This window comes from Sciurus vulgaris (genome assembly GCF_902686455.1).
Source record: "Sciurus vulgaris genome assembly, chromosome: 7".
NCBI lineage: Eukaryota > Metazoa > Chordata > Mammalia > Rodentia > Sciuridae > Sciurus > Sciurus vulgaris.
This window is the reverse complement of record NC_136467.1, coordinates 89812386-89831807: the sequence shown is the minus strand read 5'-3', so window position 1 is coordinate 89831807 and position 19422 is coordinate 89812386. Positions and strand designations below refer to the sequence as shown.

At 34.2% G+C, this 19422-nt stretch overlaps 1 protein-coding gene across 49 annotated transcripts in view; it reads left to right on the top strand.

Annotated features, from left to right (window-relative positions):
• Positions 1 to 19422, top strand: part of RIMS1 (regulating synaptic membrane exocytosis 1) — a 469154-nt gene that overhangs the window by 384088 nt on the left and 65644 nt on the right. For 34 of the 49 annotated variants that reach the window (XM_079146485.1, XM_079146487.1, XM_079146450.1 and 31 more), the window contains one exon: positions 13536 to 13771. The exons of 7 other annotated variants lie outside the window; for them this stretch is intronic. In XM_079146485.1, the coding sequence (XP_079002611.1) occupies positions 13536 to 13771 (236 nt within the window). The remainder of the gene's footprint in view (positions 1 to 13535; positions 13772 to 19422) is intronic. 8 more of the 49 variants (XM_079146461.1, XM_079146449.1, XM_079146447.1 and 5 more) reach the window with 2 other exon arrangements.

Genomic DNA, 19422 nt, shown 5'->3' with positions numbered 1-19422 from the left:
TTTTCCCTCTTTCCTATTTGGTATTTAATGGAATTTTTTTTAATTTCTCCCTTTCATTACTCTAAAACTATATTATTTCTAAGTTTTACTGACTAATTTAGTGTCTTAAGTACTATATTTAAAATTAAGTAGTAAATTTAAAGTTAATGAATTTTCTTCACTCCTAGGGAGGAAAAAATATGGCTATCATACACTTTAGTTCTACTGATAGTCCTCCACCATTTATATATTTTCCTGTGTTTTAATTATACGTTGTTTTCTCTCTTCCATTATTGCCTACTGTTTTTATTTCAAATGTTTGTATTGACCCACATATTTTCTAGTTTTGTTCTCCCCCGCACCCTGCAACTGTTCCTGATATATCTTAGACTTTCATTCTGGGATCATTCTTCTTCCTGAAAAATGATTCATTAGAAATTCCACCAGTGAGGGTTCTTAGACTTAGTTCTTTGACTGAGACACATGCTTTTTCTTATTTTTCTTTAAGGATATGGCTCAGGCAGGGATTTTGTCTCTAACTTCTCACAGAGCACAGACCACAACTCTAAACTCATCTGCAAAATCTCCCAAGATATTCATGGTCTGCTTACCAGCCTGTTTTCAACTCCTTCTTGCTCTTTTGGTTAAGGGGTATGTCTGTCTTTCCTGTGTGCTCAAATTTGTATTTTAACTGAGTCTATTTGCAATCTTACCATCATTCCATCATTTTTAGTCATTTGGGAATGAAAGTTTTTTTTTTTTTTTTTTTTTTAGAATACGTCACCTACCACGTTGCCAAAAATTTCTATTTCTTCATATTTGAAGTGTTACTGTTTTCCTGATTTTTTAAAAAATATACTCACTTAAAAATTTTATTTATTTAAAAAGGAAATGAATTAATACATAGGAAAAATGTAGATTTTCGTGAAAAGTAAAAAGAATCACAATCTTAGAGACTTTATCTCAAGTTAGAGAGTCAGTGCCAGGACAGCACATGCAATTTGTGTCTTGAACTGGAGGTTCATTCTTTTCTTGTACTTAAAAAATAGCAATCAGGAACACGAAAGGGGTAGATGAAGGTAGCTGAAGGCTCAGAAACTCCCTGGAAAGAAGGATACTCCTGCAAAAATGGAACTGTTTAAGTCATGAGGAGTAATGGAAGCTAGGTAATGGAGAACTAAGGTGTGGGGAAAGGTAGATGTAGCTCAAACTGAGGAAGAGATTCTGGGGACTCAGAGAATGTTGAAATTAAAAGTCAAAGTGTAGAAGGATGGCTGAGATTAAGATGCTGTCACATGTTTTCTAGTGAGTGCTGAATACGCTGTGGTACAATGACAGTGAAGTCCCTGGTCCGCAAGGACCGCCTGTGGGCATATCAGTGATGGCCCAAATGTGGGTGGAGAAAACCTGTAATTTCCTTCTTACATGTGTTTGAGATACCAAGTGAATAATACTGCTCTGGAAAAAAATGATGAACTAGTGAAAATTAAAGAAATTGAGGGTTTTACATAATAGGCAGGCCCCACCTCTCAAACTATTTTTAGAAGCCTTTTGTAAGCTAATTTCTTTTGATCACTATTTTGCAACAGTGAAATGATTTTTTAAACCAATAAATCATCAGTTATTAGAAATAGTTGTCTCACAGCATACTGGTTTTTCTTTTGTGCTGTTATGATTTAATATTGAAAGGAACACTATTTTAAATCCTTATGTTTAGGTGTTTGTAACTTGGCCTTACAGTTGGGCTGAATCATGGCTTCTAGGTCTACTGCAATTTGTGTATATCGTTCACAGTCTAGCTTCTGTTTTGATTTGAAAATATAGATTATTACCAGCTTTGGATTTTTTTTTAAGTTGTGTTTGTCTTTTTTTGAAATTGCTCAAAATGTTTTTTAGTGGTCAAGTTACTAACACTTGAAAATCAGATACTGCACCAAATACAGTATTTTTTTCATGGTGATGTTGGTGAGTGCACCCATGGCTAGTGCTGTGTGGATCCATGTCACAGTCACTGTTATGCTGCAGACAGACTTGCACGATTAACCAGTTTGTCCTTTTAAGTGTACATGACTCAGATCAATCAGACTGGTCTCTCTTATGTGAATGTACACATGCAAAAAAATAGTTTCACGTGCCCATAAAGACACTTGTGAAGAATTCAGCTACTATGGTCTGTTGTATAAATGTGTTTCTAGGCACTTTATTATAAACTAGAATTTGATCTCATAGATGTTCCAACTTGATCAGTCATTTGACCTAATTTGTGGTGGCTATCTGTGTTTTGCAACCTTAATGCAGATAAGCTCTCCAACGAGATTAATGAAGAACGGTCCTGCTCTAGTGGAGAAGTCTCTCCAGCTGTGGAAAAGGCAGCCTGGGCTGGTGGTGAAGGGGGGAGACTTACCAGCTTAAAAGGGCTGCAGAGCTTCCCACTATTAAACACAGGCTGTCCACGAGTCTGTCTCCTCTCCTCCGAGGCCTTTGAGAAGGCTGGCAGCCGGAGTGCTGATCTAGGTTCTTTTTCTGGCGTCCCCAAGTTAAAAGTGAACACTGGGACATGGGTTTGCTCCTTTGTTGTACCTGATGACAGTGCAGAGATTCTCCACAGCTGGAGAGAAATGTCAGAAAGCTACTTACTGTACGTGGGCAGTATCAGATTTCAAATCCTAATATTTCAGCTATGCTTTTAATACTCAGAATACTAGGGGATGGGGTGTTGAAGCTTCCCCCCCTTTTTTTTGTTAACAGTTTATAGAATTTAACAGATGTACTGTCTTTCATGTGGCCTCACATTTGAAGTTATGAGAACATGCACATGGTTTGCAACTTCTATTATATACCCTTCCTTGGCCACCAAGTATTTTAAAAGTGTGCCACCTTTTAACCTTTACTTTTTTTTTTTTTAAGTTGAAGGTGATAACTTTTTCTATATATGATGCAATTCATGTCAACTAAAGTAAGTGTAATCTCAGATATCATTATATTTTAAAATCATGCTATGGAAATATAAAAAAAAAGAGAGAGAGAGAGCTGTTAGTGATAACTGAATGAAGAGCATCATGCAATCAGATATCCCATGACAAGACAGTGCAAGTCTCCCAGCCTTCTCCTATAGATTGCTCTCAACCTGGATGCCAATCTTTGGTTTGGTCAGCTTTGCCTTGATACTATTAGAGTTACTTAGAGACAGGGAAAAGTACCCATGGAGGAAAAAGAAAATGCCACAGGATGATAAGAACAATTAGATTGCAGTACTCCAGCAACTCCAACTAAAGCAGTTCTACTAATATTGTTTTACATATCAAAGGTCTACAGAATAGCTTATTTTTAGAAAGCACAGTAATTGCTGCTTTAAAAACATAATTGCAAGTCAGAATCTGGCACAATTAATTTTAGTGCCATGATTTTTAGGGAAAAAGGTAAAATATGAGATCTAGTTCTAATTTTTAATTTTAAACTTTTCTTGAATTCAGATAGCATCATAATTTGACTGAAAGATAATAAAATATTATGAGTCTTCAGAATACTACACTAAGAAACAACAATAATTTTAAAGAAAAAGAAAACTAGTATACAGGTCTCAGTTGGTCAGTTTTCCTGCTGTGTATTTTGGTGTTTGAGGTAAATGAAATACTTTTCACTCTCTTCCAGAAGTTTTAGTTTTACATAGAATGATGTGGATTGTCCAGAAAAATATATTTTATTTCCAGGCTCATTGCTTCAGCTTTCACAGTTAATAGACTTTATACCATTCTTGTTATCTTCTAAACTTAATGCAGTGTGGTAAAAATTTCAGAACGTTTTTCCTTTATTATTTTGTTTATTTAGAAAATTATCATTTAGAGCTATATTTTTTTTTTACTCATTTCAGTATATTATTACCTTGATCTCAATTAGGTTGTCTTAAAGCATAGGTGTGGTAACCGATCACAGATTAATTAACATTTGTTAACTTAATACATATTACATATGCAGCAGAATCAAGAAGGCAGAGACCTCGAGAAGACATAAATGCTGGTTTCCTATAATTAGGGAAATATTTTCATAGCTACCTAAATCATCCAAAATAATTACTCTTTTTTGTTCCTTTGTATGCTATAATAGATAAATTAAGAAAATGTTGTGTGTACTTATCTTTAATTTTAAGACTTCATCATTTGTAAGTCACTTATACAATTTATGATCCATATGTTGTTTGGGAATTTTTTTTCATGTTTTAGTTTTCACTGGATATTATACACCAACTTTTAAAAACCTCTATGTATGTCTATGTGACATATGTGTATATGTATGTGTGTGTTTATACTAGCATTTATATTGGACTATACATGACTATATATTTTCAACTTCTGTAGTTATTAGGACTTCTAAAAAACATTTCTCAGAACAAATATAAATGTAATATTGGCTTGTTTAGTATATGAACAGAATGATGATATTCTTTCCATGCCATTATTTATTCAGTTCCCAATTTAAAAACCTTAATTTTTCACTTTCCCCAATCTTCCTTTTAATTCAGTGTTTCTCAGTCTGTCTCTCTGTCTCTCTGTCTCTCTGTCTCTCTCTCTCTCTCTCTCTCTCTCTCTCTCTCTCTCTCTCTCCTCTCTCTTAGTTATCAACCGCATAAGGAACCTGTCGATATTCTTTTTCTGATTGCCCTCCCCATCTGAAATTTAATACCATGGGTTCACTTTATCTGCTCTGTGATCCTTTGGAGGACCACTAACCATTGCATTATCTAAGATTTTTCATCTCTCTTCTCCTACCATGAATCCATACTCATCCTTTTGGGGCAATAGTTGAGCATACAAATTCACATAAGTCAAGTCCTATTGTTTTTACTTTCCAGACAGACTTCATAACTACAGATTTAAGATTGCAAATGACAAATGTTTTAATCCCCTTTAATTTGTAAGAAATAACAAAAAACATCCTTTAATTGAAATTAGGAGCCAGGAACATCCCTAAATTACAAATGGTATAAAAACAGCTTTTAAATTCAGTATAATTTAGACCAAAGTAAGTGGAAATACCCTAAATAGGTGATTACTTGAAGCAGATATTGAATAGTAATGTTCAGTTTTCTGAAGTAAATGTCAACACCTTGAAAACCCAATCAAAACTGCCTAGCTAGAATCTGTGACAACTGGGAAAAGTATTTAGTCCTGGAACACCTTGAAACATGTTTATACACCTTGAGTATCAACACCATGTTGAGTATCAAACACCATGGACTGTAGCAGAAGCATCCCAGGTCCGCCAATCTGTGGCAGAAGCAGGACACTGGGGAATTACATAGCAATCAATGGAAGAGGCATGAGTTGTTGAACATAGTTTGCAAAAAAATGAATTGCTGTAGCACAATTATAACACATGCATCTTCATTATTAACTGTATGAAGATTTTGAAAACAATGTAACAGGTTTGATATTTCTGTCATTATTTAAAAAATAAGCAATAATATGACAGTCTCACAGATCCAGGCCTGGCAGTACAGCTTGTATAGGACTAACCTTCCCAGGTATAAAACTACAAAAGACAAATGAGAACAATAAACAAAAACCTATTGGAAGGTTTTTGAGAGCAACAAAACAGGCAGAAATTTGACGAACTCCAGTTTTTGAAAAAGGGGAAAAACATAAGGTAAGTGCTAAGTTTACCCCAGTTTTCTCTGAAGGTACTTTCCAATTTGGTGGCATGAAAAACAGAGCTCAGGCAGAGAATAGTAACTGAAATGACTGAGTACAAATTATGAGTGAAGGACTTCAAATTTTGCCAGATTCCCCTAAAGTAATTTGTTGACTAGTGGTTTAAGCACATTCAGGGAAAGATTCCAAGAAACCAAAAAGCCAGCTGCTAGAAGGCTGTGGAGCCAGGCAGATTCCAGCAGCTGCAGGGTGCCTGGGAGACATATTGGACTCCAAGTCCCACAGAGTTGGAGGGGCCTGATAAACACCTTCAGTTTCCTGTACAAATCTGAGAAGGACCAAACTCTGGGAGTGACATTAACACTGCCAAACTTTAAACCAACTCTACACAGAAAGAAGATGAAATCCATCTGTCAACAAAGAAAAAATTTACCCTTTTTGGAGGAAAATACCATTCAGAGTCTTAGCAGGTTTCATCCACAGCATTTGGCAATATAAAAAGAAAAACTAATGACTGACTGAAAAGTAACAAGAGTTAGCAGATAGGGACTTTAAAGTGCCATGATTAATATGATCAAGAAACTATAGGAGAACATATGTGCTTATCAGAGACCTGGAATCAGTTTTTTTGGTTTTGGTTTTGGTTCTGGCCATTTAACCCAGGGGCACTTCTGTTGCTGAGCCACGTCCTTTATTTATTTATTTATTTAATTTTTGATTTTGAGACAGGGTCTTACTTAGTTGCTTAAGGTCTAGCTAAGTTGCTAAGGCTAACCTTGAATTTGTGATCTTCCTATCTCGGCTCCTGAGCTGCTGGGATTATAGGCATATACCACTATACTCAACTTGGAGTCAGTTTTTTAAAACATTAAATGATAATTACAAAATTAAGCAATACAAAAATAATTTAATACATATCTTTGATGGAATATTATAAACAGAAAAATAGGATTTAGCTGGTCAGTGGAAAGACTATAAATCAATACAGAGAAAAGAAAGAAGTTGGAGGAGAAAGTAAGATGTGGAATTGTTGAAAGGGTTTGATTGGGGCCCCAGAAGAGAGGAAATCACAGAAACTATACCTGAATACTGAGATTTTGACTGAGAATTTTCAAAAACTGTTAAGACATCACATTACAAAAACAAACAACACCAACAACACCAACAACAACAACAAAAAAAAACACTTTAAAAGCCCCACAGTATATCACAGTATATGAAGAGAAGAAAATATAACAATATCATGTTTGAAGTACAGAAAACTGAAGAAAAAACTTCTTAAAAGAGTCACAGGATTAAAAAGAGATATATTATCTTCGAGGTAGTAAGGATAAGACTTTGGCTGAAATTTTATCAGATACCATGAATCCCAAAATTCAATAGAGTTAACTGAAGGAAAGAAGACTGAAAAGAAAAAATGAAAACCTCCAACTTATAATCTTAAGTTTAATTACCCAGCAAAAACATCTTTCAGACAATAAGTAAAGGAATGCATGGATAGATAGATCAACTAAGAGATTTCTGCACTACGAAAAATACTAATGGGAGTTCTTCACATTGAAAAAAGTCTTTTATTGGAAGCACTAAACTTGAAGAAAAACCAACACTGGGAAAAGTTAATAATGATAACATTTTGTGGTAGTTAAAGCTAATATAAAAGTAAAAATATGTAAAAACATCTGTATGAAAAGTGAAAAGGGTTTTAAATGGAATTAAAATAATTATAAGGTTCTTGCATTATTCTGAAAATGGTAAAAATTTCTAATTTAAATAAGATTATAAGTCAGGGTGCATATTTTAATCTTTAGTCATCTTTTCAATAATAGGAGAATTTGCAACTCAGATATTGATAGTGGAACAATGTAGAGTAATAAAAATACCTAATTAACCTAGGTGGGCAAGAAGAAGTAGTAAAAGAGAAAGCACATGGGATAATTGAAAAGTAAGTAGCAAGTCTATATAATGTGAAATATATATTATATAGCATACATATAGTAACTATTATATATATAATACATATATATGTGTATATATAACAGAGAGAGAAAATAGATTAGAAGACATTAGGACCAAAAAAGTTTGGATTTTGCTCCGTACATACAAGATTGGTTTATATTCTCTTTATATAATGCATTATAGGATGAAAGAAATCATGTTTATTTCAATAGATTCCTAATACCTAATTATTCTGGTTAAGTAAGTGAAAAGCATTTAACATGCTTTTATGACTTAAAAAAAAAAAAACCCTTAGCAAACTGAGAATATTCTTAACATGAGATTAAAAGTTATCTGAAATAATCTTACAAATAACATTGTTCCTAATAGTGAAATAGTGATTTAATTCTTTCTCCGTAAGGCCATTGGCCACTTTTACAAATTCTGTTGAACAGTATTCAGATGATCCTTCTGGCCAGCCAGTGTCAGACCTGGCAATTTGAAAATATAGTAAAATGAAATAAAGCATTAAAGATCGGAAGTTAATTAAAACCATTATTATTTACAGTTTATATGATTATACATATAGTAAAAAGATTTGCAAAACAGGTGTTAGAAGTAATCTATGAATTTATCAAACTCATTGGATGCAAAGTCCACCATACAGAAAATAATTTTATTTTTATTTACAAATAACAAACCTCTGGTGATTAAATTTACAAAATGCCATCAATGTAATATAATTTAAAACATGAACCATCTAGAAATAAATCTAAGACCTAGGAATAAACTAAGAAAATATGTGTAAGACTACAACACTGAAGACTACTTAGAACCTCACATAAAAATCAACACATGTATATTCGTTAGAGTGAGATTCAATACAAATTACACACAGACTATGGCTTCTGAAGTTCTGGACTATTTGAAGGGATTGGATATAAACAGTGGTCTTATTTGAACATGTTCCTCAGTTTTAACTGATGCTTGTTATCACACTAGTTCTATCAGACACCTATAGGAGCATTTGATACCATCTTGGTTATCAATCCTCTGTTCTTGTATTATAACGTCTGAAAATTATGAGATAGAATACTGAGAATGGCCTTTTAATATAGACCAGAAAGTTTCTGTTCATATCTTCTATGTGTGATTAGTAACTTGTATATTGATCCAAACTAATGAGAAGGACTAGCAATACTATAAACAGAATTGTGAACCTGGGTGTATTTTAGTTCCTGTTAATATGCCTTATATTACCTCTCCCCTTTTAGGTTTACATGATAGACCTCTAGGTTTCTTGGATGAACTGAATATATATTAAAATTGATTGTAATATTTCTTAAACTGAATTTGTCACTAATTTAAGAATGTACACATCTTCACATAGCCCCTCAGGTATTTCCAGAAATTCTTCTAACATTATGAAATTAGACATTTGAGACCCATATATTTTCATCCTGTTTCAGAATTTCATGCCAGCTCCCTTACTTTGGAATAACAGATCAAATCTGGCAACTAAAAGTGTAGATTGATTGTCTTATATGATCCATCACTTGAATATCTCTAAATAGCAAAAGTCTTTTTAGTGTATGTTGGAGAAAGTGAGCTTATGATGTTTTAATTTTTAATCAATCTTTTTAAAACTGTTGGTTTGAAATTAGTTTCTTGTCCATTTCCATCTTATGATTCTAAGATATACAATATTTGTTTTATCCTACCATCTAAATGAGTATGTATTTTACCATTAATGGCATGTTATAGTTCACTTAGAAGTATTTTTTATTTCTTAAAAAATATATAAAATAATAATGACAATACTGATGACATATTCAATTTTATTAAATGTGTATAGATTTTATTCTACCTTTGCCTTCGCTGTATCTTTATACATATAGTTTACAGTGTGGTCTAAAGTGTTAATTGCCACCAGGCTTCCCTTCCACTACAGTATGAGGTTCCCAAAATTCTGCTAAAGTTCAGGGTAGACCTTCCTTTCTACCTGTAATTCTAAGGTCCTGTAATCCACAAGACAAATGCTTAGCCACTTTCATGTGCTGACTTTATAAGAGTTGGTTCTACATATGAAAAAGCACATTCCAACAAACTCAGGTTACTCCTCATCATGGAGGATTTTTTTAGAATTATAGTTCAACTTAGTTATTATATCATTTAATATTTTCCATAATATTAAAAACATTTATGGAAGAAATGTCAGCTTATCTATTAAATAAAAAAGTATAGGTGTTAGGAAGAAATTCCAGCTTAACCTGTCTGTCCATGAGAAAACCAACCTCAATCTTCAGAAATAAAGTTGTGTGGTTATGTATGCTATACTGACAAAATCTAGGAAAAGACAATTTTTTTTTTAAAAGTTGAGTGTAATGACACTTGCTTGCTATTGTAATCCCTGCTGCTCAGGAGGCTGTGGAAGACTTCAAGTTTGAGGACATTCTGGGAAATTCAGTAAGACTCTGTCTCAAAATAAATTTTAAAAAGATCTTGACATATAGCCCAGTGGTAGAGTGATTACCTAACACACATAAGGGCCTGGATTTAATCACCAGGAGTGAAAGAAAATCACTTTTAAAATATATAATCCAGGCCTGGCACAGTAGCAAATGCCTATAATCCCAGCTTCTTGGGAAAGTGAAGCAGGAGGATCACAAATTCAAAGCCAGCAACTTAGCGAGACCCTGTCTCTAAATAAAACAAAAAGATCTTAGGATGTAGTTCAATGATAGAATGTTACCTAGCACATGCAAGGCACTGAGTTCTATCACCAGCAACCCCCATAAAAAGCACACAATACGATGATTCACAAAGTTGGGTAACATCACTACTATTTAATTACATAACTTAATTCTCATCCCCCCAAAGAAACCTGTACCTATAAACAATCATCTCAATTCCTTCTCTAGCTATCAGCAACCACTGATCTATAATCTTTTTTTAAAGATTTGACTCTGAGACATTTCATTTAGATGGAATTGTGCCATACAAAGGCTTTTATTTCTGGCTTCTTTCACATAGTATATTTTCAACTTCCATCTACGTTGGTAATGTTGATCAGTATTTCATTGCTTTTTATGGTTATTGATCTAGAATATGGGTGTACCACATTTTATTTTTCCATCAGTTGAGTGGTCATTTGGGTTGTTTTCACTTTATTAAACTTTTATGAATAATGCTGATATGAGTATTGATATCTAAGTATTTGTGGAGCTATGCATCTTCAGTTATCTTGTACATATACCTAGGAATGGATTTATTGGGTCATATGGTAACTTTATGTTTAACTTTTAAAAGTAATTGTTGTATCACATGGTAACTCTGAGTTTCAATATATTTAAACTTAACTAAACTGCCAAAGTGTTTTCCAAAGCATTGGCATCATTTTACACTACAGCCAGCATTGTTGAGGGTTCCAATTTTTTTCAGATTCTCATCAACACTTGTTAAAGTTTCTTTTATTATAATTATCCTAGTACATGTGAAGTGAAATCTTATGGTGTTTTTCATAATTCCCTTCAGCTAAAATTATCAGACTACTTGGATATGTGTACTTTGGGTTTTAGATTCTTATATTAAAGTTCTTCTAAGTTAGCAATTTCTTAAGGATAGATTTTCTTATAAACATTCAAAGTATTACAAGTTTAGTTTCTTTTCTGAGGATCTTTTCTTCACAGTGGAATCATAAAGGAACTGATTAATCTATATAGATCAATTCAGAATAGGAGCCCTGTTAAATATGAGATACATTGGGATCTAATATTTGTCCATTCTGATAGCTATCCCTAAAATATACACATAGTAAGAGATTTTTTATCACCAATTGAAAATCTATTTTTAGTAAAGAGTACTAGAAGTTTCAGTTTTACCACTCAGCCATAGGACCAAAATTAACAAGGAAACCTAACCCAACCCCACACTTTATGGACTGTGCTTTTATTCAGTGTGTGCAAGACATTTCCTGGAATAGTATGCAAACAAACAGACAGGCAAACAGACTAACACACCAGATTTTTCTGTCATCTGCCACCCGACTTTCAACATATCCTGATGTCTGCCATCCAAACAGACTGCATCTGCAGATAGATTCCCTATTGTTGATGATGCTAGTTGGGAGTGTATTATTAGGCACAAGCAAAACAAAATCACAGCCAAACTTGCCAAACAGAAATAGAAACAAACATAACAAAAATAAAACACACATTAAAAACTTAAATAAGAAACAAAAAAACATAAACAGCAAACCATTCTGTTACCTTTTAAGATTAAATCTAGGCTAAGAAAAGGCAAGTCTGTTCTTGGAGACCTGAGCCTGTGAAGACAACACAATTTAATTAACTGCAGAGGGGAGGCCATTTGAACTTCTTTAATGGGACTTCCACCCCATCAAAACATAGTTCTCAAAATTGAAACATGATTATCAGAAAAAATAGCAAGTTCTGAAGTTTTACTGAACTTATTAGAAAAACCAACAGAATGACAAGGTGGTTCTAAGGATAATCTGAGAAACTCATGTACTTATATGCACAAATGTGTGTGTATGTGTGCGTGTAATATATATACAAATGCTAAAAAAAAGTTGTTAAAATTCAAAACTAGATAATGTGCTCCAGATCAATAAAGCCATTATCTGTTGGTTATTTTCTCTACTAGATTGGTGGCATGATGAAAAGCAGTTTTAGTGAAGTGGTAGAGACAAATGTGACTCAGATTAGTTCAGAAGGGAAGAAGAGCAGCAGGTGTATAGCTAATTCCTTGAGAAGACTTTTCAAAAATGTTAGTAACTGGAAGGAGAAGGGGGATTAAAGAATGATGATAGGATTTTTGTTTGTTTGGATTTAAAGTGAACCCACATTAAAATTATGTTTGTATACTGATAAATCATTTTATTCATTACCTACTCTGAAATCAGGTAATTCAGCAATGGAAAGGGTGCTATAGCATACCAGTATATATTACCCCAATCCTAAAATTGCTAGTGCAAAATAAGAAAGAAAGGACTAGGTGACAATAGTCTTGATGTCAGAAAGGCTCCAGAAAACTTTATAAAGCTTGAAGGTCTTAATTTTCATCTGAAAGGATTTTCTCTGAAAGGCACCTATAAATGATAGGAATGGTTATTCAAGCAATAGAAGAAAAATAAGTAAAAGATTAAGAAATGAAAGAGTAGGAGATATATTTGTGCTAAAACCATGACCTTTGGATTATTATATTAATCAGGCTGATGATCTGCATAGAGAGACAGAAGAACTGAAAATGCTTTAATGTCTTAACGTTGAATGTCATAATGTGCAGAATTCTTTAGGAATCATACTTATCCTCATATCATAAAAGAATGATTTCAAGCATCTAAGAGATATTTTATTTTTTGAGGAAAAATTATATCTTAAAATTTATTCACAAAAACATTTTAATGTCTTAATTTAGCCTCCTCAAATGGTAATGCTTGCTGCCACAGATTCCTCTCATTTTTTTCCAAGAACTTTTTTTTGTCATAATATTAGAATTTATTCTTGCTCACTCCTCGAATGCCATCATCACTGTTAAAGGTTCTCTGATAGCTAATGTGTACTTTGCATTTTGAAACAAGAAATGGAAAAGGAAAGGAAACAAGGTGGTGGTGAGGGTCACGTGAGTCAGTTTTTGCAAATATTTTGAGGAAACTTAAAAGTAAGAGGTTCGCTGGTCGCCCCACTGATAGCATTTGTTGTGTTTCTCTTCACCTTCTAAAATGTCCATAGATCATTGTGTGTTGCAATGGCATTGTCATAAGCCATTCTTGTAAACATTAGGGGGACGGTGATGTGAACTCTGAGTATCTGTGGCTGTAGATCTACTACTTGACTGGCTTTTCCCCCTAAAAATGTGCCTGGATTATTTCAGAAATAAATAGATTTAGAATTTCAGTTATACTGACCTGTAATTTATGGATGCATATATGTTTTTACTTTGTAAATATAGTTCATTTACCCCCAAAATGCAAGGCAGACGGATGGGGACTTCAGGAAGAGCCATCACGAAGAGCACCAGTGTAAGTGGAGAGATGTACACACTGGAGCATAATGACGGCAGCCAGTCAGACACAGCTGTGGGAACCGTTGGAGCAGGTGGGAAGAAGAGGAGATCCAGCCTGAGTGCCAAAGTTGTTGCCATAGTGTCTCGGAGAAGTAGAAGCACATCTCAACTCAGCCAAACAGGTAAGTGAGGTGCGTTCCACTTAAGCATCTCAGGTTGTTGCTGGAGTGACAAAAATTGACCTTCATGCTATAGCTTGTGTTGGGATTGTAGTATGTATTTGGTTCTTGTTTTGTGAAGAAAGTTTATTGTTTTGTCTTTGAAAATCTGTTAAATTCATGAGATTTTTTTCTATACAGCTCTGTAAAGCAGGTATTATTCATTAATCTGTAAAGTAATCAGATATTTTCCTGTAAACTAAAAGAAACTAAGGCAATGTTTACAAATATGCAAGGAAATGCAAAGAAATATTGGAGATCCAAATTGAATTATATGCAAGAAAAGCAACAGGATTCTCCTTTTCAAAATGTTCCATGATTCAATTATCTACAATTCAGACTATATCTATATTTTTTTTATAGAAAAGAAGGTCAGTTGTGCAACTTGAAATATAGTCTTCAAGGTACAGTATAAAAATAATTGGACTGTATTTGGTATAGTTTCAATGCAAGTGAAAACCCGGAAGCGATTTTTACTTTAGAAAAATGGGTCAGTGCATTCCTGCAAAGAAAAATGTTTTAATACAAATTTGTGTTTCAAATGTTTTCTGCTGCTTATGAATCTTAAAAGCTTTATGTCCTGAAGGTATACACACACACACACACAGTAAATGCAAAAGGGAGAGCAGCTATTTTTGTATTGTAAAATATAATAAAACACTGCTTTAAATTATGTAATATTTGATCACATATATTACATAATTTATTACTGTGCTCAGTACTTTGTAAAACTGAAGGTAAGTGAAATAGTGAACCAATTTAAATTGTCAGAACCCATTTCTCCTCTTACAACCATTGGTTCCATGTTCTGTTCCTTAATAGCAAGAGCCTTGTTACAAAATTTAGTTGTGACAAAACCTTCATGAAATCTTTCTTATATCTCTCTCAGCTTTTTGGAAAGCACATATTTTAAATTTTGCATTCTACTGGATATATTGACAACTAAATTAGGAATAGCAAATCTTGAGCCATTTATAAACTGAATTAGTGCATATAGCATTTTATCTGCATAAAATAAAAATGGTTCATCCTCGGGTTAGAATTAACCTAGTATAATTAGCATCCCTGTGATAGGTCTGCCTTTCTGCTACCCAGTAAGATAAGGTGTTCTCTTTTCACTGTTAAGGAGAATCATTTGTCTTCCTCAGGTTTCTTTAGGGTAGGAGTAGGAGACATTTTTCATTTATGTTGTTTCCTTGACTGTTTTTATGGTCAGTGGTTCCTGATTACTGATTTTGATGTAGTTATGCTCTGCAGTGTAGGGTGTGGAGAAAACAGACTTCAGATTTCAAAATATGTTATCACCTAGATAAAGCAGAGATGTTCTTTGATGTCACTTAAGGAAACCAGTGCTTCCTAAGTGGAATACCATAGATTGAGGAGATGTCTTGTCTTCTCCACCCAACACATGCACCTCTGTTTCCCTTCCAGTTGTTTAGGGAAACAAATGACTGGTTTCATTCTACTGGTTGAGTAGAATAAAGTTCTCTTAGATTTACATAGGAAGTATAGTTGCAGCACAGCTTTGTAGGTGAACAGTTTAAATAATTGCTTTGGAAACACTCAGCTCTCCTTGCTTTATTAGCTTAAGTTGTATCCCAGTTATTTGATTTCAAATAATATCACCTTCCCAGAAATTGCATAACTAAATACTTCCATGTGTTAGAGATTAAGTTGCCATGTATGAGTTTAAAAAGGACATTTTTGGATTATGAAGCCAAGATACCAAAATTGTTCTACCCTGCAGTGACTCTGAGTCTCTCAGGACTCAGTTTGCTTATGTAATGATGGGTGAGCTGGGTACCTCCTGTGAACTTTCCAAATGTAAAATTTTATGATTCTCTTTCTATACCATAATTTTTACCTCTCATTTGATATCCTGTTCATTCTTCTTGGTTTTTTTTCAGAGTAGATGACAAATGTTGATAATTCTCCATTATCATTTCCCTTTGTTTCAGGGAATAGCCTGATTTTTCTTCCTCTTATCTTCTACTTGTGATTTTAATTTATTTTCCTCCATCTGTGATTATATTTCATTACTCCTGTAAGTACTCACCAAAATTCAAAATTTCTCTAAGGAATCTTATTTTTTATTGCTTCAGCTTCTGCGTGTGACCTTCAAATCTGTTTTTCTGGATTTTTCATCATTCAAGAAAAAATCCTTCATTTTTATTGCCCATTAGAAAGCTCCTCTTGAATATCCCATTTTATACATGCTAGTATTTCCACATCTCTTAATTTCTAATTTGCTTTAGAATATTTCAGTTATAAATATTTTTTTAAATCACCTCTGCTGCACAATTCATAATGCAAAGGGGAATAACTCTTTTTTTTTTTTTTAACCTAAGAGAGTGGTATAAGCAAGTGGGTTTCCAAACAGTAAATCTCATTGTCGATATTAGTTAATATCTTAGCTGAAATCCTATCATTAAACAATAGCTGAATTAGTTTGAAAGTGTGAAAGTAGTGAAGGAAAGGGACATTTTAAGAAAAAGTTCTCGAGTCAGAAACATTTTGGAATTGAATTAAGCTTTAGGTAAAGTTTGGACTGAAGAATGTAAAGGACATCTTAGTTTCCAATAGTTTAGTGACCAAACTTGTGTATACAATATGAGACCTTGTCCCCTCATTTGCCCACTAACTGTATGATATTCCACCAGTGGTACTTCTCTCTTCACTCCTAAGTGAAGGATTATTAAGAAGGATCCACAAATCTGTGAGGAATCATCCCTAAATAGACTCTTGAAATTATGATAATAAATATCATAAGAATGACAATTATTCATGTGTCTATGTGAATAAAATTAATATCATATCTACATTTCTAGCCCTTTCACTTGCACTCTTAAGTTACTATGTGAATATGTGCTTATAAGTTCACTCCCTTAGTGTCATAACAAACTTAGGATCATTACTATTCCTACTATGAAGTGGAAGAAAATAAGGTATAAAGAGAATAGGTAAGTTGGAAAAAGGTCCTGTAATAAGGGATTGGGTCAAGATTTATTTGTTGTGTATGTAGTTTTTTGTTTGTTTGTTTTGGTTTTGTTGTTTTGTTTGTTTTTGAGACTCATCCAAGCTGGCTTCAAACTATTAGGTGGGCTAAAGCAGTCCTTCTGCCTCAGTCTCCCAAGTAGTGGTGTGCCACCACGCCTGGCTTGGGCCTGAATTTAAACCCAGATGCCAGAGCCAGAGCCCGTGCTCTTAACCACTATGCTAAAAAGTTTCAAATCAGATTCAACAAACATTTATTGAAACTTATAGGGTACGTAAAGAATGGGCACCATGTCAGGCTCAGGATTAAGAGCTGGGAATAAAAGGGTGAGTGAAGGGTACACAGTATAATAGGACAAGTCACATATAAATATTCCAGCTCAGGAAAGGGAATTGTTCAAGTGTCAGAGAGATGCAGGGAAGCACATAAAAGAAGGTGATTCACTCTCTCATATAGTTCTGAGAGGCCTTCCTGAGGAGATGAAACCTTACAAAAACATAAATAAATCAGGAAAATGACCCTAAAAGTACCTTCCAGGACAGAGGGAATAGTACCTTGATTACATGTTGGAAAACGTTGAGTTATTACCCGCTGGGGCATAGGAAATAAATCTGCGTGAATTCTAAAACTATATGAAAGATTTCTGGGGTTCTAGTGGATGTCCCTCCTGAATACAAAGGACAGGTCACCTCAGGATGGATCTTAAATCAAATTAACACCACACATCTGAGACCATGATTTCTGAATAGGACATTTTAGCTTCTATGAAGAAAATACCTATCAGTGTAAAATATCATCAGCTTCATAAACTAGAAATTATTCAGTTTATCTTATACTAGGGATAAACTGTATCTCTAGTACTATACCAGGTATGGTGAGTATTCAGAAAACAGAAAGCACCATCTGTAGTGGAAGGAAATCATTCACACTTGAATCACACATGAGCCAAATAACTAAAATGAGCAAATGTGAAGTAAAATGCTGAACATAATGAAATTCTGTGAAGTTTATGTGGGAAGACAAGTTTATCAAGGACCGTAGTCTCTCAAGAAGAGGGCCACGCAGAACTGATAAGATGATTGTGCTCCCCCTACAGGCCAACCATCTGACCACAAGCTTATCATCTTTTAAATCATTTTATCTGAGGATTCTTTAAATTACTATTTATTGGCAGGATTTTGGCAATTATACTCTGGTTATGGAAAAGTTTACAGGACTAATTCATAATTTTCAAACCATCAGGAGTCAATTATAATATGCCAAATAAGAATGTATTAAATCACTTGTCATTCTTTAATAATAGATATTCTGTATCTTTTCAATACTTTTTTTTCTCTAGCAAAATTTCTTCTTCCCCTCTCCAAATCCTTTCCTTTGATACCCTGCTTGGGACCCTCTAACTCTGTAAGTTGTCCCCTATCATTTCAACACTTACCAGAATCTTCCACTTTTCTGCCTACCTAGATTGAGGTCTCCTACTTCATTGTCCACCTGATGCAAAATTTGGGGGCTACCTCCATGAGCAAAATAATAGATATATATTTAAAGGTAAAGAAAAAATCTCACTTGGGCACAGATAAACAAAAGTTCCACATTCCTTCTTGGTAGAAGAATCTGAACCTAAGACACCTTCCAGTCACATTAAACCCCTAATGTATGTTTCCTCTTTTTCTGTTACTACACGATGCAGGGAGCAGGGCCTAGGTCCCTTCAGGCTCCACTCACCCACTGCCTAGATGCCCTGAAAAGTCTTCTCTTTGTCTCTTTTAGAGGCATTTACAAAAGGTCAATTCTGCCTTCTGACTGCTTCTGTTTTCCTGTAAAATACCCTGAGACAAGGAATAATAAAATAATTTTATGGAAATTATTAAAAAGCTAATGATTTTATGGAAAAGAGAAGGAATTATACTGGGAGAAAACCATAAATATATCTTTCAATACATTAATTCCAGTCCATTAATATATTTTGACTAGAGCAAAGAAAAATATGTAATAGGAAAACAGGTTTTGAAAAAGGATTGGGATAAGGGTTTTAAAGCCTTTTAAGAACCTTTGTTCCCCATTTGGTGGGATACTTTTAATTAAAGGAATAGAAGGAAAGCAGTTACATTCCTGAAGGCTTGAACTGGAGGCAGTTGCAGAAAATCAGTAAGGAAGAGTGTGTGGAAATAAGGAGGGGAGGTGAATACTAGGGGAGGTGAATACCAGTGGGTGAAATGCCAGATTGTTGTTGTGAGCTGAAGAAGTCACTATGGAAATGGAAAGAAATGAACTCACTCAGGCAAAGGAATGAGTCGGAGGCAGACCAGCAGAAGACAAGGTGGAACCCCATATTCAGTAACAACTAATGAGGAAAGAAGGAAGAGTATGGAGAAAGGGGTGGGAAAGGATCCAAAAAGAGTCTGCGCAACCAAAGAGGAGGAACAGTTCCAAGGGGGACAATGATTTTAAAGAGAAGGTTATTAATCCTACAGAAATATTGAAGGGTAGATTGAATTTAGGGACTGAGTCGCTTTTCCTGACCTTTTGTTTGGATAAGCTAGTGAGGAAGCAGCACAAGACTCTGCATGGCTGGAGCCCATCCCACTCTCCATCCTGTCATTTGCTTCAGCTCCTTCTC